Source organism: Lithobates pipiens, unplaced genomic scaffold (assembly GCF_037356315.1).
Source record: "Lithobates pipiens isolate NorthernLeopardFrog02 unplaced genomic scaffold, aLitPip1_a1.2 Scaffold_1, whole genome shotgun sequence".
NCBI lineage: Eukaryota > Metazoa > Chordata > Amphibia > Anura > Ranidae > Lithobates > Lithobates pipiens.
Genome location: NW_027507685.1, coordinates 87,012,618 through 87,037,296, shown reverse-complemented (window position 1 = coordinate 87,037,296; position 24,679 = coordinate 87,012,618). Strand labels below are relative to the sequence as shown.

Here is a 24,679-nt window from a genome sequence, read left to right as displayed (position 1 = left end):
TGGCAGTTTTACTTACCTGGGCCCCTTCATCTCCTCGGTGGGGACACACTGTCCCTCTCTCTCCATGGGGTCCCGGCTCTTGATTGGCTCCCGCTTCTGTCAATCAAAACCAATGACCGGGGGAGAGGGGGGCGAAACAGAGTCCGCAAGCTGAAAACAATAGTGGGGGGTTTACATACACTTTAACTCTCCAATAAGACATGGAAGTTGAATCCAACACAATTGTACTTCCTTAGCTGGCCATACATGGATCGATATTTCGATCCATGTATGGCGGTTCCCATCACATATCTCCATAGACCTCAAATATGGTCACCTGCCAGATCCACACAAGGACTGCTTAACTTGCCAATAAGACATAGAATTTGAATCCAACGCAATTGTACTTCCTTAGCTGGCCGCACATGGATCAAAAGGTGGCTGGTTCAGGAGGAACCAGTCCACATTTTGATCCTCGTATGGCGATTCCCATTCATAAGTCAATTTGTCGATCGAAGGGGCTTGTTGGAGAATCTCTGCTTGATCAGTGCAAAGAGTCGGTGGACTGCAGCGCTTATCAGTGTTTTGTCCCAGCGTCAGAATAAAGACACCGCAGGAAACATTCCCCCATCCACACATTCGATGTGGATTGGCTCAGTTTTCTTTCGTTCAGTAATGCATGGCCAGCTTTAGAGTACATTACCAGTCTATTGAAGTGTAAAAAGACCATGTTCCTTCCAGTCTAGTACCTACTATGAGGACTAGAAACGGGGGGGGGGGGGCTAACTAGAAATGTACCACCTAGCACGAAACGGAGGGAACCTACCAATGCCAAAAAAAAAGTTGCTATGGCACTAATCTACAACTAGATGTCGGCATGGATGAGAACAATAACAGGAATGCAATACATAGCATGGGTGGAACACAACTCTATCACACTGAGTGCAATGCATGTAACAAGCACTAGGTTGCGCTGCTTTGCTTAGAATCCTTTTGAGAATCTTTATTAATTGGGGCTGCCTTAATGCAACACACACCCCAAAGGTTTGCGAAAGCATGACGAGGGCCTGAATTCCAACTCCAGCCGGTGACTAAGCCCTATTGGGGAGGAGCATGTCAAAAAGTAGGGGGGTCCTAGCATTGAACGATCTGCTACAGCTTGACTTTGTAAGCTTGCAATAAAGCTTGTTGGATATCAAGAAAATAGGGAAATTGCAGCCTGGTTGTATCTGGATACTATGGGGAAGAACCAATACCAGTAGGTATGCACCAATGGCCGGTGGATGAACAGTAGGACCACCTGTAATAGTATTCACTAAGCTTACTCCAGCCTAGTGATGCTGGGCATCATTCAACTCAATTGAGCAGCACTATTTAGTGGTGGAGAGCGCCTACCAGAGCAGCACCATCTAGTGGTGGAGAGCGACTACTTGGAGCCACAGCACCATCTAGTGGGTGGAGAGCGCCTACTGGATCCGCAGCACCATCTAGTGGGTGGAGAGCGCCCACTGGAGCCGCAGCACCATCTAGTGGGTGGAGAGCGCCTACTAGAGCTGCAGCACCATCTAGTGGGTGGAGAGCGCCTACTAGAGCCGCAGCACCATCTAGTGGGTGGAGAGCGCCTACTAGAGCCGCAGCACCATCTAGTGGGTGGAGAGCGCCCACTAGAGCCGCAGCACCATCTAGTGGGTGGAGAGCGCCTACTAGAGCCGCAGCACCATCTAGTGGGTGGAGAGCACCTACTAGAGCCGCAGCACCATCTAGTGGGTGGAGAGCGCCTACTAGAGCCGCAGCACCATCTAGTGGGTGGAGAGCGCCTACTAGAGCCGCAGCACCATCTAGTGGGTGGAGAGCGCCTACTAGAGCCGCAGCACCATCTAGTGGGTGGAGAGCGCCTACTAGAGCCGCAGCACCATCTAGTGGGTGGAGAGCGCCTACTAGAGCCGCAGCACCATCTAGTGGGAGGAGAGCGCCTACTAGAGCCGCAGCACCATCTAGTGGGAGGAGAGCGCCTACTAGAGCCGCAGCACCATCTAGTGGGTGGAAAGAGCTAACTGCAGGGACTGCAACATAGATACAGTGGGTATTGCAAACCAAAGCTGTTTTATTTTTTATTTTTTTTAATCATGGCAAGAGTGCTTAGCAAGTTCCTGTTTAAGGGGATGATAACTTTTCTTATGAATATGTAAACTGTTGGCGACCATACAACCAAAAGATCAGCTCTGGTGGGAGGAGTTATGTATTAATGAAATCTGTATATTCAACTAATCAACAACTAATTGTTGAATTTCCTTTCCAGTCTGCAGAGCTGGCTGAGCTGACAAACACCATTAATCAGCTAGAACTGTCCAGGCAGAAGAAAGAAAGTGAAGCTGAGCAATGGCAACAGAAGGTAAGGATCTACCTAAATCTGACCTCCAGCCTTCAATCGTACAAGCTCCTCTCCTGTACTTTGATTTCACTGCACACTGTGTGAGCTTCTCGCAGTGTGCATTAGAAGCTGCAGCAAGACAGATTGAGCCCGCCTCATTCCTGGCTGGAGGGCATCTAGCCCTTTACCCCCCCCCCCCCCCCCCCCAAGCTTGAATGGCCCTGGTCCCACCCCTTTCATTCATTGGATTTTGCTCCCCTGCAGGCCCAGAATGTGCAGCTTGACTTGGAGAAGACCAAAGAAGAGCTGAAGCTGGTGATGAACACTCCCCACGTCCAGGAGCCAGTACACGCAGAGAATGAACATGACGATGATCAGGATGAGAACGGAGCGGAGGCCAGTGCAGACCTGAAAGCGGAGGCCATGATCAAAGATAGGAGCGAGGAGGATCGCACCACGGAGGCCGAGAAGAATGAAAGAGTCCAGAAACACCTGAAGGTAATCCTCCTTGACCTCTAGGATAGTTTACCTATATTCATGTCTAAGCCCCGGTGTCCCTTTTTAAAAGGGTCTGTATAACCTAACCTGACGGCTATCACAGTGGTCACATACCACTGAGAATTCATAAGGATTGAGAGCTGTTCTTGACAGTTTGGTTGCTGAGCTTGGGAGCATGCAGTGACGAAGCTCTGCCACCCATGGACTTAGATGTGCAGCGCGTGGGCATCAAAAGCCCACCAAACTGCATTATGTGGTTAAGGTCTGTACTTATATTAACTTTGCACCTATTTATCCTTCAAATGCGCATGTAAATCCGTTCTGTTCAAAATTGAATGTTTTGATCTATGTTTTCTGTAGATCAAGCGTGTGTGTATATAATATTATATATATATATATATATATTATATATTGTGTGTGTGTGTGTGTGTGTGTGTGTGTATGTATATATGTATATATATATATATATATATATATATATATATATATATATATATATATATATATAAATTTTAGGGCTGCGAAATTAAAGATTAATTTCTTTGATCGATCAAAATTTTGATTGAGCGATCCGTGGATTGACCTCCACGGTCTCGCCCATAGGAAAGGCTGCGGCTCCGGAGCGGCAGCCATCTTGGGCCACCCGGCGGCGGGCCTAGTAGCGGCACGCTGACGTCATCATCATCCCGCCTGCTTGTGCCGAGAGAGAGATGTATATCAAATAAGTATTGAATATGTCACCATTTTTCTTTGTAAATATTTTACTAAAGGTTCTATTGACATGAAAACTTTTTCCCCACATGTCGGTAACAACCCATGCAATCCATACATACAAATACATTCAGAAATGAAGTCCTGTGTAATCAAATGGAATAACACAGGGAAAAATTATTGAACACGTGAAAAAAGGGAAGTGTAAAAAGGTATGGAAAGACAAGACACCAGCTGAAATCTATCAGTAATTAGAAAGCAATCTTGCCCCTCGTCAGTGCAAATTAACCACTTTCAGACCGGACCAATTTGCTGGTCAAAGACCAGACCACTTTTTGCGATTCGGCACTGCGTCGCTTTAACTGACAATTGCGCGGTCGTGCGACGTGGCTCCCAAACAAAATTTACGTCCTTTTTTTCCCACAAATAGAGCTTTCTTTTGGTGGTATTTGATCACCCCTGCGGTTTTTATTTTTTGCGCTATAAACAAAAATAGAGCGACAATTTTGAAAAAACCGCATTATTTTTTACTTTTGTTATAATAAATATCCCCCAAAAATATATAAAAAAACATTTTTTTTTCCTCAGTTTAGGCCGATACGTATTCTTCTACATATTTTTGGTAAAAATCGCAATAAGCGATTATTGATTAGTTTGCGCAAAAGTTATAGTGTTTACAAAATAGGGATAGTTTTATAGCATTTTTATTAATAATTTTTTATTATTTTTTTTTTTTACTAGTAATGGCGGCGATCTGCGATTTTTATTGTGACTGCGACATTGTGGGGGACCCATCGGACATTTTTGACACATTTTTGGGACCATTGTCATTTATACAGTAATCACTGCTATATAAATGCAGTGATTCCTGTGTAAATGACACTGGCAGTGAAAGGGTTAACCAGTGGGTGGCAGTGTAGGGGTTAAGTGTTCCTAGGGGTGTGTTACTAACTGTGGGGGGGTTGGGCTTTGATTTAGTGTACACTGATCTCTGCTCCAATCACATGGAGCAGAGATCAGCGTCACTAGTTGCTAGGCAGAATGGAAAAATGTTGTTTACACAGCATTTCCTCCATTCGGCCGCTCCGTGAGACGATCGCGGGGATGCCCGCGGACTCGATCGAGTCCGCGGGTCCCACGACCGGACTCACGGTGGTCCCAACCAGCGCGGACACCGATGGCAGGGCGGCATCGAATATTGGACGTACCTGTACGCCAATATGCCTGCCCGTGCCATTCTGTCGACGTACATCGTCGTGCGCTGGTCGGGAAGTGGTTAATATCGGCTGGTTCAGTCTCAACTGATGGTCTATAAAAAGTTTTTTTTATTGCCAAGGTGTCACACAAGAAACATCTCATGATATGTAAAAGCAGAGAGCTCTCTCAAGACCCTCACAACCTTATTGTTGCAAAACCTACTGTTAGCATTGGGTACAGAAGGATTTCTAAACTTCTGAATGTTCCAGTGAGCACTATTGGGGGCCATAATCCGGAAGTGGAAAGAACATAATTTCACCATAAACCAGCCATGGCCAGGTGCTCCTCACAAGATTTCTGACAGAAGTGAGAAGAATTATCAGAAGAGTTGTCCAAGAGCCAAGGACCACTTGGCTTCAGAAAGACCTTGGCTTCAGAAAGACCTGGAATTAGCAGGTGCAAACGTTTCAAAGAAAACAATAAGGAATGCACTCACCCGCCATGGCCTGTAAGCACGCTCACCATGCAAGACTCCATTACTGAAGAAAAAGCATGTTGAAGCTCATTTAACGTTTGCTGCACAACATTTAGAAAAGCCTGTGAAATACTGGGAGAAAATAGTCTGGTCAGATGAGACCAAAATGTAACTCTTTGGATGCCATAATACAAACCATGTTTGGAGGTCAAATGGCACATCATCCCCAAAACACCCCCATACAGTGAGGTTTGGAGGTGGGAACATCATGGTGTGGGGCTGTTTTTCAGCATACGGTAATGGTAAACTTCATGTCATTGAAGGACGGATGAATGGAAAAATATACCAAGACATTCTTGATAAAAATCTGCTGCCATCTACCAGGATGATGAAGATGAATCGAGGGTGGACATCTCAGCAAGACAATGATCCCCAACACAAAGCCAAAGAAACGCTCCATTGGTTTCAAAGAAAGAGAAAATTATAGCTGCTAGAATGGCCCAGCCAATCACCTGACTTGAATCCAATAGAAGATCTATGGAAAGGACTAAAGATCAGAGTTCATAGAAGAGGCCCAAGGAACCTTGAAACGGTCATTACCAACAAAGGATTTTGTACCAAGTATTAAATGCATTTCAATTTTCACATTTTACGTTAAATTTTATAACACAGATCTTAATTTCTGAACTTATTTGTTTTGGTGTCTTTGTATGTATGAGTTGTTAATGGCATGTCAAATTTTCATGTCAGTATCACCTTTTTTATTTTTTAATATATTTTTTCCCCCCCTTAAGAATTACCACATTCATGCTATTTATCCATTCTCTACCGGACAGAGGCGACACCGACAACCATCTTAAGGCAATCCGTTTCCTTGCCTGAAATGGGCATCTCAGAACCGCCGTCTGGCTGCTTCCCGGGTTTCCAACTCCAACTAATCCCAGAAGACAATACTTCGCCTCCATCCTGGTGGAGGTTCCAAACACCTGATCAATGGTTCCTGTCACCTCCATCCAGTAGCGGATCAACTTCGGGCATCTCCAAAACATGTGAATCATGTCTCCCTCCATGTCCCCGCACCGGGGGCAGCTTGCTGTCGGCCAAATTGAAAAAGTTTACGAGGAGTATAATAAGTTCTATATAATAAGAGCAGATGTGACATCCTCTGAGAGGGAGAGAGTGATACCAACGGAGCCAGTTCAAGAATTCGATTCCATTGTATTTCGGAGATATCTCCCACATCTTTTTCTCACTTCCTCTTGTACATAGGGATCTCTATCCCTCCCATTCTCCCCTTGTTTATATGTGGGTATATTTTCGAAATTAAACCTTTTCCTGTTTCTGCATTAATTATTTTTTGAAGAACTGGGATTGCGCTCCATTCTAAGGTCCTCCCTCTAAACTGCTCCTCCAGTGCGTGCCTGACCTGCAAATACTTATAGAAGGATTTATTTGGTAGAGCAAAATAGTCTCTCAGTTCCTGAAACGTTTTCAGGGCACCATCTTGGTATAGCTGAGCGATTACATTTTATTCCACATCTCTCCCATTCTCTTACTGTCCCCATCTTCTGCAGTTCTCCCAATTTGCTATTCTTCCATAAGGGGGTATACTCTTTAAATCCTCTGTATTTTAATATGGCCTTCGCTGTGTCCCACACTCTCGTCATTAAACTCAAAGTAGGGAGTCCTAATGGAAAGGATCCTGCCTCCAGAGCTTCCACTATTGAGTCATGTGGTGTTAATTACACCCCCCCCATATACTGGAGTTGTGACGTGAGGAAGTAGCTAAAGGGGTGTGGGAGTGCTACTCCTCCTTCCTGTTTTTGTAACTGCAAAGTACTCAATCGAATTCTTGCCGACCCACCCTTCCAAATCAGTTCCCTAAACACCATATCTTTTGAAACCATATTTTATATAACCAAATTGGGAAGTTATGCAATACATAGAGAAGCTGCGGCATCCATATAATTTTGATTAAATTACAGCGACCTGCCACAGATAATGGCAGGCGTTTCCACACTTTTGTCTTCCTCCTAAATGTATTCAGTAACGGGATTATATTATCTGCTGTGTACTGTTGTGGGTCTCTGGATACATTTATTCCTAGGTATTTAAATTTACTTACTACTTGGATCTGGGTCACCTCCTCAGGCAAGGGGCTTCCTAGAGGATCTACTGGCAGAAGGCTAGATTTTTCCCAATTTATCTTAAGTACGGAAATTTGGCCAAATTTGTTAATAATGTCCATAGCTTTCTGAAGGGAATCCTGTGTATCGCCAAGGAATAACAGTAGGTCATCCGCGTATAATGCTACTTTTTCTTCCAAGTCTCCCCTTCTAAGACCCTTCACTTGAGCAGAAGACCGCAGGGCAATGGCCAGAGGTTCAGTTACAATGGCAAAGAGGAGGGGTGACAAGGGACACCCTTTTCTTGTCCCCCTCCCCAGTCTAAATTTATCGGACTTTTCATTATTCACCTTTACTCTGGCTTCTGGTGCCCTATAAAGCATTTTTACCCATTTCATGAAACCCGGTCCAAATTGGGCCGTCTCCATAACTCTCCAGAGATACTGCCACTTAAGACTATCAAAGGCCTTGGCGGCATCTAAAGACAAAATAGCCCTCTCTCCACTCTCATCCGTAGGGACCTAAAGATTCAAGTATACCCTCCTTATATTTGTGCTAGTAGTTCTTCTGGGTATAATACCTGATTGATCAGGGTGGATGAGTTTCAGTATAACCTTGTTCACCCTAGCCACCAAGACCTTTTGCCAGTATTTTTATGTCAGTGTTTAAAAAAGCGATAGGCCTATATGAGGCAGGATCAAGTGGGTCTTTACCCTCCTTGTGTATGGTGATTATGGTGGATTCCATCATTAATGAGGGGAGCTTTCCCCTCATTAATGACCAATTCAATACCCTCAACAACTCGGGAAGCAATACCTTCCCATACTGCCGATATATCTCAGTCGGGAGTCCGTCTGGGCCTGGGGATTTCTGTTGCGCCATCTCAATAGTGACCCTTTGTATTTCCTCTATCGTTATAGGTCTATCTAACTCAGTTCTATCTGTCTCATCAAGACAGGGGAAATTCAGATCCCTGAGAAAGCTGTCCATTTCATTTGGGGGGGGGGGGGGGGAGGAGTTCACCCTGACTAATTGTGCCAGTATACGTCCCGCACTTTCCCCCTCTCCAAAGGCAAATTGTTTATGGAAGAGATGCTTATTCTCTGTTTTTCTAAGGGTCATTCATCAATAATTTTGTTGTTCCTCTATCCATTTCCTAAGTCTATCCAGTGTTGGGTCATTGATATACTGCTCCTCTGCTGTAGTTACCCTCTCTCCTATTAGTCTCTCCCAGTCCTTAGTCTGTTTTTAAATTTTTGAGATTTGTTGGATCATTATGCCTCTTAGGAAAGCCTTCAGAGTGTCCCATACTATTCCTTCTGAGGCAGTACCTCTATTCAAATCGAGAAACTCCCCCATTGATGCCAATATCTCGTTCGGATCCTCCATCATTTCGATCCAAAATGGGTTTATCCTCCACTCCCCAGGATGGTTACGCTTGCCCAGCTCTAGTGATATTGTCACTGGGGAATGGTCCGACAGACCCCTTGGTCTGTAGTTCACATTCTTTATGATAGACATCATTTCGTTATTTCCCAGCACTAGGTCGATCGCGGAGAGTGTCGAATGTGTCCTGGAGAAGCACGAGTATTGTCGGGCCTCCGGGTTCCGTATTCTCCAGATGTCCCACAATCTTGCCTCCCCTAAAAAAAAAATCGGGGAGCCGGCTATCCGTGACACCACCCATTTGTGTCCCCGGGGGGATCCTAGCTAGTCTCCGGTCCATTATCATATTGAAGTCCCCCGTTACTATCACCGGCACGCTCGGCTTATCCACAACAAACTCGGCAAGCTCACAAAGGACCGAAACGTTAAAGGGTGGAGGGAGGTACACATTTGCTAATACACAGACTCTGTTCTCAATCGTACAGAATAAATAAATAAATCTCCCATATTCATCCACCTTAGCCTGCATACAAGAGAAAGCCACCCCTGAACTAACAAATATACTCACCCCCTAGAATAGGAGGTGTGTACTGAATGGAACTGCCTACTGTAGTCCATCCATCTCAATTGGGGAATAGAGATTTTAGTAAGATGTGTCTCCTGCAAACAAAGGATAGCCACCTCGTATGTCTTTGCAATCAGGAGAACTGCTGCTTTTTTCTCTGTATCTCCCATTACCCGGACATTCCATTAGCACAAAATAAATTTTTTAATCTGGGTGCGCATAACCATCAAAGTTTAATTTTTTAGTGAATCTAACCAGTGCCTTTTCAAATTTATATGGTTTTCTCGTATCTTTTTTTTTTTTTGTGACTCTATAGTATCTCTTCTCATACCTGTGATTTAAATCTAACAAACTTTTGTGCCAGACCCACCACTCATTCCATCCCATACATCCGTACCTCCTCTCATGCCTATAATTGTGTTCACAGTCTTTTGTACCAAGCAACCCACTTGTTCCATCTCATACACCCATGCACACCATTCACCTGCCCACTGGGCCTATTTTGGGGCTTCCTAATGTGACCTTTTGCATTCATCTATCAATTAAGTGTTATCAACTTTAAACTTGTGTTCTCGCACTCTTCCCTCCCTTTCCAGGGTGGAGAGGGGAGAAAAGCGATCCATCACAGTTCGAGGATTACTCTTCACAGTCCAGTTTCCAAAATCTACGACGGGAGATAGTGGGGGGAGGAGTAAAATGGAGTGCGTTATCTCTACACGGCTCTTTTCTCAGCATGCAATTTGTTAGATTTACTGAGAATAGGGTGGAAATGATATACAATAAGTCAGCTAAATCCAGGGTAATAGAGGGAGACAATGCTCACATGTTGGATTTACTAGGTTTGGTATATATAACCTGTGGCGTATATGTGGCAAGATTAGCAATAGGGAAATACAGCTGAGGGGTTACCTCAAAAATTCTCTCAAGCTTAAGCGTTGGATATGAAACACCAGTAAAACAATGTGCTACCTGTACACTAAGATAACAGACTGGATCAGGTTTTGGTGCTATATATTTTTAGCTCATCATCTTTAAAGTGGAAGTAAACCCATGGATTTAAACAGTTAAAAAAAAAAAAAAAGGCATGCCTGGAATGCTAACTGCACATTGGCTGTGCTCTCAGCCAAACTATCAAACCATCCAATGGCTGGTGTCATAACGAATCACATGTGCAGCACAATAGCAGTTGAAGATTAAACAGAGGCAAAGATGGCAGCTTCCTTGGCTGAAAACGATAGTATATATAGTATAGTATATATATATATAAAAATGAAGTCTATAGCTGCCTGTAATTTTGTTCTGTGTAATTGGGGCAAAATCAAATGGCCTCAGGGTATATTCTCTGCAGATCAGATGTTATTCATTGAACAAAAACATGTGTGGATAGGAGGAAAAAATACCTCTAGGGTCATTGGAAATAAATATGCTCCTCAGCTCTATCTAATGGCCAAAATGTAGTATTTTGTCCCCGTTCATTTTTCCAATGAATAACGTTCAAAATGCACAGAATATAACCTGAGAACAATTCATTTTATCCCATTCGCACATTATAAATCTACTTACAGATTCGCTGGATGAGCCATGTGGATTTTTTACAATATCACCACAGTTTATATCAACTTTCATTCTGAATGTCTACAGTTGATGGTTTGTTGTTGACTCTACTGCTTTTTTTGATGAGATTTAAAAAAAAAAATTTCTTTAATAAAAACACATTGGCAGAAACTATGGCGAAGTACAAAGTGAGGCTGCACCTTCAGGAATGCTAATGATGTCACTAGCGTTCCAGTGACTAAGAATGGCGATATACTGACATCATCTCGGTGGCAGACGGAATGAAATATGTTAAAAATGAGTTTACTTCCACTTTAAAGCGGGAGTCCACCGGGACTCCGCGTTTTTTTTTTTTTTTTTTTAAAAGCCAGCAGCTACAAATACTGCAGCTGCTGACTTTTAAATAGTGACACTTACCTGTCCAGCGCGCCCGCGATGTCGGCACCCGAAGCCGATCGCTCGCTCGGCTGCCGGGTCCCGCCGCCATCTTGGGTATGGGAATCAGGAAATGGAGCCTTTCGGCTTCATTTCCCGGTTCCCTACTGCGCATGCGCGAGCCGCGCAGCGCAATCCGGACGGTCCCCGCTGCCTCTGGGAGCTGTGTGTTTCCCAGCAGGCAGCGGGGCACTTGCTGAAGGGGGCGGGCGCTTGCGGAACGGGGGCGTAACGTACGCCCCGTTCCGCAGAGAGCTAGCCCGGAAGTGGGTGCAGTTACCTGGATTATCCAGGTAACTGCACCCCCCTCCCCCCTGAAAGGTGCCGATTGTGGCGCCGGAGGGGGGGGGGATTCCGATGAGCGGAGGTCCATTTTAGGGTGGACCTCCGCTTTAAAGCTACCAACTGCGTCTGCTTGTCTTCCACTTTGGCTCAGATCCAATTTGCATGGCTGATAAGCAGGAGATAGTGGTAATGAAAGAAAGAAACAGGCTTTTGCCTCTCATCCAGTGCTGCAGGGGTTAATCCTCCAAGCCTCTGCTCTCTGCATACATTTAAACTGCAGTTAGATCTGTCCCATCATCCAGCTCCTTATTGCACACTGTTTCTTGGGGATATCACACTCAATAATAAAGGTTTGCTCCCTTAGTGTGTCAGCAGCTCAGCGCTGTTAGCATATCAATGATACACACAGTCCAGGCTGACAGTGTGCAAGAGAAAAAAAAGTCAGAGAAAGCAGAGAGTGGGGGAGAAAAAAAAATAGGTTTTTCACCTGCATCCAGCGCACACGGAATGATCCACAGAGACACGATTCACTGCTCCTGGCTCTTTGTCTGGCATACACGCTGTGGCTGCTGGAACTAGTCTCCTCGTAGTACTCTGACCTGAAAGGGAGGAAGGGATCTCTCGTCAGCATAGCTTGTCAAGGCTAGTGGGATTGTGTTGGGGAGAGGAGCATTTAGGAGATTTTAAGAGATTTTTAGCACAGCCTGATGCCTCTCACACATCCCCTGCTGGCTTCCATATCCCTATCAGCCTCTCAGGTATGTGGGGCAGAGGGAGGGAGAGTCGTCCTCACATCCACCTCTGGTCACGCCCCATCCTACTCCACACACATGAACTTTAATGGCATCCCAGTCTTAGTCCGTCCAGTAGCACCTTTAGAAATATAGTTACCTAGAAATATGGTGACGTGTTCAATACTTATTTTACCTGGTGTGTGTTTGTGTGTGATATTGCTCTCTATTTATCTATATTGATTATATAATATAGCACCATCTGGGTAAAAATTAAAAAAAATTTTTGGTTTCTGCCTAGCTCTTGAGCTCAGAACTAGCCGTCGCGAGAGACGAGACCAAGAAGACAGTCAACGACATACTGCACTCCGAAAACGTGCTTGCCGGCAGGGACAAGTACAAGACCCTCCGCCAGATCCGCCAAGGCAATACCAAGCAACGCATAGACGAATTTGAAGCCCTGTAACGCACGTATACCTTGTACATATAATAAAAACAAAATGTTGCCTCCTTCCTTTCCATTGGCTCAACTGGAACTTCTGTACCACTATGAGTCAGAGTCCGAAGCCGCACAATAAGGTCTGTAGCCTGGCCAATGTCCCATCCAAGTCATGTTTTCTGGTCTGAGGACATTAAACCGGCAGCTACAGAAAAAACGCTTTATGTTTCTCCAGCAGTTTTGAAGATTAAAATGCCTTACACCCCACCCCAGTTTTCGATCATTATAACAATAGAGATTTAAATGCCTTATATGTTTATATTGCCAGAATTTTAGGAAAGGATTTTTGTCTATTGCTTGCACTGGATTAATGGAACTGCATCGTCTCTGGTGAGATTACCTGACGTTTCCCATACATTACATTGTTTTTTCTTCCATCCTTTGTATATGGAATACTTGGAACGGGTTTTGTTACATGTGTAGAAGATAGAGGAGTGATATTATATAATCAGTTATTTAAAAAAAAAAAAAAAAAATATGTTAACGTAAATAACTAGAAGCAGCAATTTAAAGGTTACCTATCTGATGACCAGTTGTGCCTTAGACGGCTTATTGTGTGCCTTACATTTCCATACAGCAGAGATAAAATGTTCCTTTGCTTTCTTAAGGGCCGTTCACACCAGAATGCAGTTGGTGTCAAGGCACTCATGTTTACTAGTTGTGCCATATTCCATTTTACCTCTGACAATTGGAAGGCAACCCAAAAATTAGGTCCTTGAGCTTGCTTGTAAAGGGTTGTAATGGTCTCCTTAAATCCCCCTTTTTTTTTCCCCCTTCCTTCCTTCCATGGGGCCCATTCATGTGATAACACAGTTCATGTCAAGGGACCCACCTTTGCTAGTTGAGATGCATTCCCTTTAACAAGCTGGAAATTGATGGTCAGTACGCTCCAAATAGATCCTTAGACTGGTTAGAAAAGAGTAGTAATGCTCTTTACATCTATTTTTTTTTTTTCATGGTTTATTTTTATTTATTTTTTCTTTGGGGCTGGTCAGCACACACAGAACAGTTCCTTAGATTTGCTTGAAAATGGTGGTTTCTTTCCTCGGGCTCATTCACACTGCAATGCAGTTGGCGTCGAGGCACATTCCGTTTCACCTTCTAATGATTGGATGCCAATGGAAAAATGAGGTCCTTGCACTTGTAACCTTTTTTTTTCTTGACACGTTCACAATTCACTTGATAACGCAGTTCACATCAAGGCACTTTGCTAGTTGAGGCCCATTCTCTTTTAACTCGAAAATTGGCATCACACACAGAATTGGTCCTTAGACTTTATTTTCTGTCCTTGAGGTTCATTCACACTGTAACACAGTTGGCGTCAAGGTACCCACCTTTGCTAGTTGAGGCACATTTTCTTTAACAGTCCGAAATTTGGCAGTCATCACACATAGAATAGGTCCTTGGATTTGCTTGAAAAGGGTGGAAATGATCTCCTTCCATCTTCTTCTTCCGTGTTTTTTTGGCCTTGGGGCTCATTCACACATTACATGTTACACACTTGGTGTTAGGGAACCAATCTTTGATAGTTGAGGCATATTCCGTTTCCCCTGCCAACAATTGGATGATGTTGTTTTTTTAAATTAGGTCCTTGCACTTGCTTGTAAGGGGTGGTAACGCTCTCCTTCCTTTATTTTATTTTATTGGGGCCCATTTCCACCGTAACGCTATTTGCATCAAAGCACGCACTTTTGCTAGTTTAGTCGCATTCCGTTTTAGGTCCCCAAAATTTCTGGTTAACACACCAAGAAACGGGTCCTCTGACTTGCTTGTAAAGGGTTGTAACTCTCTCCTTTTTTATTTTTGTTGCTTTCCTTGGAGCCCATTCACACTGAAACGCAGGTGGCATCAAAGAACGCAAAGATGGCACATTCAGTTTCACCTTTTTTGACAAATATTGGTCAACACAAAAAATGAGGTCCTTAAACTTTTAAAGAGTGGCCCTTCAGTTCTTTATTTTCTTTTAATTGTATTTAATGGGGCCCATTCACACCCTTGCGTGTGTGGTGCATATTCTGACATATTAAAGTGATGAAGAGACACCGTTAATCAAATATCATTCCTTATTCGGGTATTTCAGGAATTAGATCTATCCTTGCAGAGAGCCACCACTCTGCACCGGAAGGGTTAAATGTTTGTTTAGTCTAAAGGGGGAGGGATGTGGTGTGTAGTACTTGCCTTATCCCTGGCTCTGGCAGGCTCCAGCATTGCCCTCAAGCTCAAGACTGTAGGTGGTCCCTTGGCACCATCACTTGCAGCGCAGGTCTATTTACCCTGCATTGTTATTGAGGATGTGAGCTGGCAAAGCTCCTTAGAGGGACAACACTGGACTGATCACATGGCTTGAGGCAGCCTGCCAGAGCTAAAAGTAAGGTAAGTACTCCAAACTGCAAGGGTAGAGTTTGTCTGATTCCTGGAGTTCAGCTCTAAATACAGTAAAGGTGACGTTTCGGGGCCACACAGGGTGGCCACTATGTTGCCTTGAATAAGGGGCCTTGTTTGGCCCCAAACATATATATGTGGCATACATTGTGGTGTGAATGTGTCCTTAAGAGGACCATGTCACCTTGCCCATCCAAGGTCTCCCCAACCCACCACTACTCATCTCTGCAGCGATCCTTCTTCCATGGCTGCCACTGAAAAATATTCAGTGATTCTGCATATGGGGGAGCATTGACTGCCTCCCAAGGTGCAATGCTCAGGTGTAGAGTTCAGTCTCTAGGTTTGAGCACCTTAATGGGCAAAGTTTCGTGATCACTTTACAGGACAGGTTCATTTTAACAGAACAACTCCCTAGCCCCCTTAAGCTAGTCTAAGCTATACCACCGCCCACCCGCATGCCATCTTATTCTTTTCCAAAGGCGGTTGTCTACCGTGATGTTACAGCCTCGGTGCAGACATCTTTTCAGACTTGAATGGCTCAGTAACATATCGTTGGTCCCATTAAAATCTTTGGGAAGTTACTACATGGGAGCATCAGGCCATCAAAGGGCAGTAAGATGAGTGGGAAGATCTTAAAATAGAAAAGGGGGTCAAAGAAAGGAGCGGGGCTGGGGAGTTTTTAGGCTAAATTGAACCTGTCTTTTAGGTGGAACTCCAGGGAAGAAAAAAACAAAACTATTTGTTGGGTCCAATTTGGCTACCTTAAGTCTTGGTATACTATGTCTGGAGGGCCATTGGGGATGCTAGAAGCCTTATTTGTATTATACTGGATGCCATTTTTAGCTTTGATTTTCGGCTCAGCTACTGTGAGTTCCACTGCTCATACACTGGTGATTGGGGTGTCATTCTTTCCGGCTCATCCATTCTTGTGTTTCAGAGAATACAATGCATTCTGTGAATGGTTGACAGGAGGGCAAGGGGCAAATAAACACCGCCATCTCCTCCCATCTAATCAGAACACCTTGTATTCTGTGAGAAGAGTACAAAACAATTTTTGAATAGATGAATAATAAGATATAGATAGATATATAAATAGATAAGTAATGATAGGGGGTTGGGCCACCCCCTATCATTACTGAACTCTCACCGGCTTTGCCAGAAGATTAAAGCTCAAGTAAAGGTGGATCTAAAGTGCTGGTCTATCAGTCAGGGACCATTGTTTGAGCTTGATGAGCAAACCTCGGCAGCTGTACCACAGATTGAGCCCCACTTACCCAAAACGGGCAATGGTCTTTACTGAAAAGATCCAAGGGAAATCAACAGAGCGCCAGCTGATCATCTCAATAGGAAGATAAAAGGTAGCCTGCTGGTTTTGGGGGGGTCAATTATTGTTTAGCCACAGAAATGCTTTGCACATGCCCCCTCCAAAAACTGACCTCTACTGAGAAAATCGAAGGAAAATCGTCAGAGTGCCAGCCAGTCGTCTAGAGAGTCCATTATTTATTGATAAAATTAAGACAACAGGAAGATAAAAGGTGGCCATCATGTTTTGGAGCTGAACAGTGTTTGATCCATTTGACCACCTTTTATCTTTGTGTTGTCTCAATTTTTAACAACAATCAATAACAATAGAGCCCTTAAAGAGGAAGTAAACCCTGATGGGTTTACTTCCTCTTTTTTTCCCTGCAAAGGTAAAGCATAATGGACTACTATGCATCGCATAGTAGCTCATTATGTGTCACTTACCTGACACAGGAGCCAGCGAAGTCGCCGCTGTCCCCTGTAGTCCGCCGCATCCATGTTGCTTGTGGCGTCTCGCAGCTCCGACGAATCACAGCGGCGCAACCGCGATGACGTCACTCCCGCGCATGCGCACGGGAGTCGCGTCTCGCAGCTCCGCCGCTGCCATGCGGCGAAGCCGCGATGACGTCACTCCCGCCCATGCGCACGGGAGTCGACAAATTTGGCAAATCCATTCTTGGATTTGCCGCATTTAGTGCGCCTGCGCGCCGCTGTCTACGGCGCATGCGCCGTAGACAGCGGTGCCCATTTTCGGGCAAATATCTCCTAAACCATATAGGTTTAGGAGATATTGCTTGGACCTACAGGTAAGCCTTAATCTAGGCTTACCTATAGGTCCAAGTTGTTTGGAAGGGTTTACTTCCTCTTTAAGATGTGGATTTTCCCTGGATGCTGTCAGTTGAGGCCAAATATTTGGCCCCCCGGAAATACATTGGTTACCTGTTATCTTCTTGTGCTCCAATTTTATCAACAATAAATGCATTGGTTGAACTTGATGACTAAACCTTGGCAGCTCTACCATAGATTGTGCTCCCCCCCCCCCCTCCAAAAATTGGTTATGTCCTCTCCTGCAATGATCATCTTAAGAGTCCATCATAATTTTGTGAATGATAAAATTGAGATAAGAAGACGACAAATGGTAACCAATGCATTTCAGGGGCTAAACGTTGCTTGGTTCTCAAAATAGCTTTGGCCACCTTCTTAAGACAACTGGTTGGTGTTCTTTTTGTCAATGTCCCTTGCTGATACTTTTAAGGAGAAAGACTGGTGCTTTTTTGTCAATTCCTCTTGGATCTCAGTGGAGTTCAAACATTGCTTGGCCCCTGAAAAGCTTTGACTACCTATCTTCTGTACCAATTGTATCAACAAAAAACTGACAATGACAACTACTGGGAAAATAAACAAATATAATGCCAGCCAATTGTTTTAAGGGTCCATCATTTATTGTTGATAAAATTGAAACTGGAAGATAAAAGGTGTCCATCATATTTTGGAGTCCGAACAATATTTGATTCCCGAAAAAAATGTTTTATCTTCGTCCAGCTTGACATCCTGTTGAGCTTGGCTAAACCTTGGCAGCTCTACCACAGATTGGGCCCCCCTCCAAAAAACAGCAATGGCCTTCACTGAGAAGATCATCTTAAGTCCTTCATAGTTTGTGGTTGAGAATTAGTGGCCAAACATTGTTTGGACTCCAAAAAGCATTGGCTACCTTTTTTTTATTTTCTCTTGCCTCACTTTTGTTAACGCTAAATGATGGTCGCATCCTCAACAGCCCTCCAGATCTAGTATAATAAGAATTAGAGGTAAGTAAGCGGGACCCAGCAAACGTTAATCCTACTAGTTGTGTGAGCTTTTGCTGCTGATGGTCATTGGGGGGAACCAACCTAAATAAAATCTCCATTGCTGCTGGATAGCGTATTTCAGACCTTGGTGGTTAGTCCTATGCTGGCATTCCTTGTCCTCCCTCCACCAGTATTATATATATATTTTCCTTGACATTTGATGCTATAAGTATTTTTTTTTTCTAGCTATGCACAGTTTAGTAATTATTAGAGAGGAAAAAGGGCCTACTGCCTTCAGGAAGAAAAATTAAAAATGTATACTGTATTATAAAAAAAGTTATTTTGAAATAAAAGTAACGCTCGACGAGCTTATCAGTATTAGTCTTATTTCTATTTTTTTTTTTTTTTTGACTGGTATTTACTCATTTACGCCATCATTTATGGCTTTAATATTTTTCTTTTTCTCCCAAGTTTAAAAGTGTTAATATTTTATTTCTAAACTTTAGTCTATTTCTGTAAATTATATTGACGAGAATTATAACAGCTCATATGGGACATTTCTATTTTTTTTTTTTCTTTTTTTTAGCTCCTTTCTAACTAAACAAAAGTGCCGATTACCTGTTTAAAATATGTTTTTTGATGCTGTAGTTTTATTATTTTTTTTTTTTCTTCATTGCGATCTGACCGTATTCTATTCTTCCAGTGCCAATAAAGATCATTTGAATCTGATGTGCCTTTTGAAGCCATTTTTTTGCATACATACAATATCAATACATGAGTGTTCCGAATAATACATATTGATTTGATTTAATCAAAATCTGTGTTTGAATATCTGCATTGGAGGACCCCCGTTGTCTCCATAAAGAGTACCTGTCCATGCTATCACATAGTGGGCTTATTAGCCCCCTTGTGTGTGATGGCAATCTAAAAAAAATAAATAAAAATTATACAAAATGAATCAAAATAATGAAATAGCCATTTAAATAGCTGCATTGGAGGACAGGGGAGACATTGTAGCTCTAAAAGACCCCCATTGTCTCCATCAAGAGAGGCAAATCAAGTTCTTCCTCCCCAAACTCGCTCATCCGTGTCTTTATGGACCTTGCTTTGTGCACGGGTACGCAGTCATGTTGGAACAGAAAGGGGCCATCCCCAAACTCTTCCCACAAAGTTCGGAGCATGAAATTGTCCAAAATGTCTTGGTATGCTGACACCTTAAGAGTTTCCTTCACTGGAGCTAAGGGGCCAAGCCCAACCCCTGAAAAAAAAACCCACACCATAATCCCTCCACCACCAAATGATTTGGACCAGTGCAGCTCAAAGAAGCAGCTCCCACAGGCTTTTAAGCTCCCTTCTTTTTTTCTTTTCTGCCTGGAAACTCCCCTCCATGTTAGCCAATGTGTCCATGCACACTATGGCTTTTTCAGGCATATGGTCTTACAGGCAGAACCCCCACCCCCACTAAACTCCTGTTTTTGAGAGGAGCTAGTGCCCCAAAGAGCTCAAAAAAGCTCAAAGAATCTTGAAAAACATTTTGTTGCAGCTGTTAGTATTTGCTTAATCGCTGTATAAAACAAAAAAAATCTAGGGGGGGTTGTGAGAAGAAAAAAAAACACTTCTGTTTAAAAAAGCTCAAAGGAGCTTGAAGAGGAACTTGACTGGCCTACAGAGTCCTGACCTCAACATAATAGAACACCAAAGTCGGGAGTGTGAAATTGTCCAAAAGATCTTGGTATGCTGATGCCTTAGGAGTTCCCTTTACTGGAACTAAGGGACCAAGCCCAACCCCTGAAAGACAACCACACACCATAATCCTCCCTCCACCAAATTATTTGGACCAGTGCACAAAGCAAGGTCCATAAATGGATGAGCAAGTTTGGGATGGAGCAACTTGACTGCGCAGAGTCCTGACCTCAACCCGATAGAACATCTTTGGGATGAATTTGAGTGGAGACTGTGAGCCAGGCCTTCTTGTCCAACATAAGTGCCTGCCTCACAAATGCGCTTCTGGAAGAATGGTCCAACATTCCCATAGACACTCCTAAACCTTGTGGACAGCCTTCCCAGAAGAGTTGAAGCTGTTCTAGCGGCAAAGGGTGGGCCAACTCAATATTGAATGCTTCGGACTAAGACTGGGATGCCATTAAAGTTCATTAACGTGTAATGGCAGGCGTCCGAATACTTTTGGTAATATAGTGTATGTTCTGTACATCTCTCAAACATTTTAAATTTTCCTGTATTTTATCACTTTGGAATGTTATGTTCGTTTTTGTTGATCTGTGAAATGACTGCATTGAACTGGTAATATAAGCCCCATTTTACTGAACCGTAGAACTCGCTCTGTTCCTCCATGCATAGTTCTATAATTGGTAAGGTTGAATAAAGACACCATTGCATACATGGATTTCTTTCCTAGCAATGCCTTCACCCCAAAGAGCCTGTTGATAAAATTGAAACAGGAAGGTAAAAGATTGCCATAATTTTGGAGACTGAACAATATTTGATTCCCAAAACACTATGGGGTTTATGTGTCAAAAAGACCCTTGTGCAGGTGTGACAAATGAGGATGAAATTTGCCATATTACTACCTCTAGTATGTGTGGTTTCCCTTTATTAGCACCATCCAATGGCCACAAAACATTTTTTCCTTTATTGAAGTATTTCTGTGGGGGGAGATGTAATGGCTGCTAGGTGGTGCTGACGAAATAATAATTGTAAGTATTGGAGAAAATACGCTACTTTTTGTCAAATGTCTGACGTAGCTGCACAGAGAACATTTTATACATAGACTCCTATGTGTAGTTTTACAGATCTGGTGCTTCTGTCACAGGGAGTAATAAAAGCTATATTTCACTACAGGAAGGAGATGAAATAAAATTAAAAAAATCATGCTGAAGGATAAGAAGACTTGGCTCACAAACGACATTCAGATTCTTCCCGAAGGCCTTCAGTGGGGTTGAGGTCAGGGTTCTGTGCCGAATTCTCCATACCAAACTGGTCAAACTGTTCCTGTAGTGACTAATTTGCACTCGTGCTTCATTTTTGAAGGTAACCGGACTTTTAGATGGTTTTGAAACCTATTTTTATGGAAGAAGTTGGGTTTCAAGTGGTGGTGCACTTAACCACTTCCCGACCGCCGCACGACGAATGGCACGGGCAGGCATATGGGCGTACCTGTACGTCCCTGCCTTCCCGCGGGTGGGGGGCCCGATCGGGCCCCCCCCCCGGTGCCTGCGGCGGACGGTAATCGTTCGGGAGCGATCCGGGATGAGGGGGCGGCCATTCATTCATGGCCACCCCCTCGCGATCGCTCCCGATGAATGAAATGGCAGCAGTAGAACACGCCAGGCACACTTTTCACCCCCCCCCATTCACCCCCCAATCACCCCTGCCCCCCCCCAGTCACAGTGACACCAATTGCATATTTTTTTTTTTTTGCATTGGTGTCATTTGTGACTGTAATAACTGTTAGGGCAGTTAGGGTTAGCCCCCTTTAGCTCTAGGGTGCCCCCCTAACCCCCCCAATAAAGGTTTAACCCCGTGATCACCCCCCCCGTCGCCAGTGTCACTAATAAGTGATCGTTTTTCTGATCGCTGTATTAGTGTCACAGGTGACGCTAGTTAGGCAGGTAAGTATTTAGGTTCGCTGCAGCTTTTTATAGCGTCAGGGACCCCCATATACTACCGCATAGCCCCCTGATTGCCCCCCAGTTAACCCTTTCACCAGTGATCACCATATAACTGTTACAGGTGACGCTGGTTGGTTAGTTATTTTTTTTTTGTTTCAGGGCACCCGCCATTTATTACCTAATAAAGGTTTAACCCCCTGATCACCCGGCGGGTGATATAAGTTTGAGGGTCAGATAAGGTCTGCGTCGCCCCAGCGTCAGGTTAGTGCCAGTACCGCTAACACCCACGCGCAAAGCATACACCTCCCTTAGTAATATAGTATCTGATCAGATCTATATTAGCGTTGCCAGCATTTTAGCTTTCCCAAAACGCATTGTTAGCGGGATCAGCCCAGATACCTGCTAGCACCTGCGTTTAGCCCCTCCGCCAAGCCCAGCCCACCCAAGTGCAGTATCGATCGATCACTGTCACTTACAAAACACAACACACATAACTGCAGCGTTCGCAGAGTCAGGCTTGATCCCTGCGATCGCTAACAGTTTTTTTTGTAGCGTTTTGAAACAGTCGCTGACAGGCTAGGTGCTTTTTTACCTGTGAGTCTCACTAGTGTACCCCTAAATTTAGAGCCCAAAATGGCAAAGCGAAGGTACACTAGTGAAGAGGCCTACATGTTTCTGAGCATGACAGATAGTGAAGAGGACGTCACTCATCTGTCAGATTCAGGCTCAGAATACGATCCTGTAGAGGACAGCGGCTCCATGACAGATAGCTCTGACGACGGAGATGAGGCCCCTGTTAAGAACAGGTGTGCCCAATCCCGAATGTATTCTGTTGTTCAGGTGCAGAAACCGCAGGTCACTCGTATGGAGCAGAGACGTACTAGAGCCGCTCATCCTGGTGAACTGGCAAGCACCAGCGGCCTAGTACACCCTGGACCTACATCCAGCACTGCAGTAACACGTGGTGACGTGGCGAGTCCCATAAGTGCAGTTCAAGCTGGCGAGGTGGCAAGCACAAGTAGTGTCCCGCTGCCACCAAGAAGAAGACAAAGACAGGCCCGTCGTACCCATAGTGCCCTTCCTGCAGAATTCGCCAATCCTATTTGGGTGCCCACATCTTCTGCAGAACCCGTACTTCCCCCATTCACTGGCCAACCTGGCATTAACGTGGAAACAGTTGATTTTACGACACTTGACTTTTACTCACTGTTTTTCACCGAAGATCTCTTTAGATCTATTGTGGACTAAACCAATTTGTACGCTGGTCAACACATCGCCACTATTCCCCAGTCCGCCCTTGCCAAACATTGGAAACCAGTTACGGTTTCCGAATTTAAAATCTTTCTGGGCCTCTCCCTCAACATGGGCATAACCAAAAAGAGTGAGTTGCGGTCATATTGGTCCACTGACCCAATTCACCATATGCACGTGTTCTCTGCTTCCATGTCCAGGGCACGATACAAGATGATTTTGCGGTTTATGCACTTCAGCGACAATGAACTCTGTCGTCCTCGTGGAGACCCTGAATACGATCGGCTCTACAAAATTCGGCCCCTCATAAACCACTTTAACCAGCATTTTGCAGACTTGTTTACTCCCAATCAAGTTGTCTGCGTTGATGAGTCCCTGATTAAGTTTTCTGGTCGCTTGTCATTCAAACAATACGTCCCCAACAAGCGTTCCAGATACGGGGTCAAGATGTATAAGCTCTGTGACAGGGCCACATGCTATACACGTAGTCTCATGGTTTATGAGGGTAAAGATAGTCACGTAGAGCCGGAGAACTGCCCTGACTACATAGGAAGCGCTGGCAAGATAGTGTGGGACATGGTGTCACCCTTATTCGGAAAGGGGTACCACTTGTACGTGGACAATTATTACACAAGCGTGCCACTGTTTAGTCACTTGTTTGATCAGCAGATTGGAGCATGTGGCACCGTGCGACCTAATCGCCGGGGCTTTCCCCAGCGGCTTGTAGAGTCCCGTCTTAGGCTGGGGGAGAGAGCCTGCTTGCGCAGTAATAATTTGCTCGCTATGAAGTGGAGGGATAATAAGAATGTTTTCGTTCTTACCTCCCTTCATGCAGACACGACGGTCCAAATTCCTACGGCGACTGGTATTGTGGAGAAACCCCTCTGTGTCCACAAATATAACCTTAACATGGGAGGGGTGGACCTCAATGACCAGTTGTTGGCGCCGTATCTAGTTGCCCGTAAGGCCAGACGCTGGTACAAAAAAGTGTCTGTTTATTTATTCCAATTGGCTATACTGAATGCTTATGTACTACACAAAGCTTCAGGACGGACTGGATCCTTCCTTAAATTTCAGTAGGATATCGTCAGAGCCCTTCTGTATCCAGACGGTGCTCCACCTCACCTTCCCCTACCAGATGCAGTAAGCCGGCTACATGAGAGGCATTATTCTTATGTCATCCCGAGTACCCCTACCCAACGAGCCCCCCAAAGAAAATGTCGTGTCTGCAGAAAGCGCGGATATAGGCGTGACACCCGTCATTATTGTCCCCGCTGTCCTGACAATCCTGGTCTTTGCATTGGTGAATGTTTTGAACGCTACCATTCACTAGTTGAGTATTAGCGTAGGGTACAGCATTGCACAGGCTAGGCACACGTTCACAGGGTCTCCCAAGATGCCATCGCATTTTGAGAGACACAAACCGCTGGAACCGTTACAACAGAAGTGTTAAAGTTACATAAAAAAGTGTTTAAAAAAAAAAAATATATATATAAAATAAAAAAAACAAAAATAGTTG

At 44.3% G+C, this 24,679-nt stretch overlaps 1 protein-coding gene across 3 annotated transcripts in view; it reads left to right on the top strand.

Moving 5' to 3' along the window:
- The window catches only part of LOC143942767 (moesin), a 191,876-nt gene extending 172,867 nt beyond the window's left edge, over positions 1–19,009 (top strand). For all 3 annotated transcript variants that reach the window (XM_077464264.1, XM_077464195.1, XM_077464336.1), the window contains exons 11-13: positions 2,279–2,371; positions 2,615–2,848; positions 12,615–19,009. In XM_077464264.1, coding sequence (XP_077320390.1) covers positions 2,279–2,371; positions 2,615–2,848; positions 12,615–12,779 — 492 coding nt within the window. In that variant the 3' untranslated portion in view covers positions 12,780–19,009. The remainder of the gene's footprint in view (positions 1–2,278; positions 2,372–2,614; positions 2,849–12,614) is intronic.
- Positions 19,010–24,679: the final 5,670 nt, after the last annotated feature.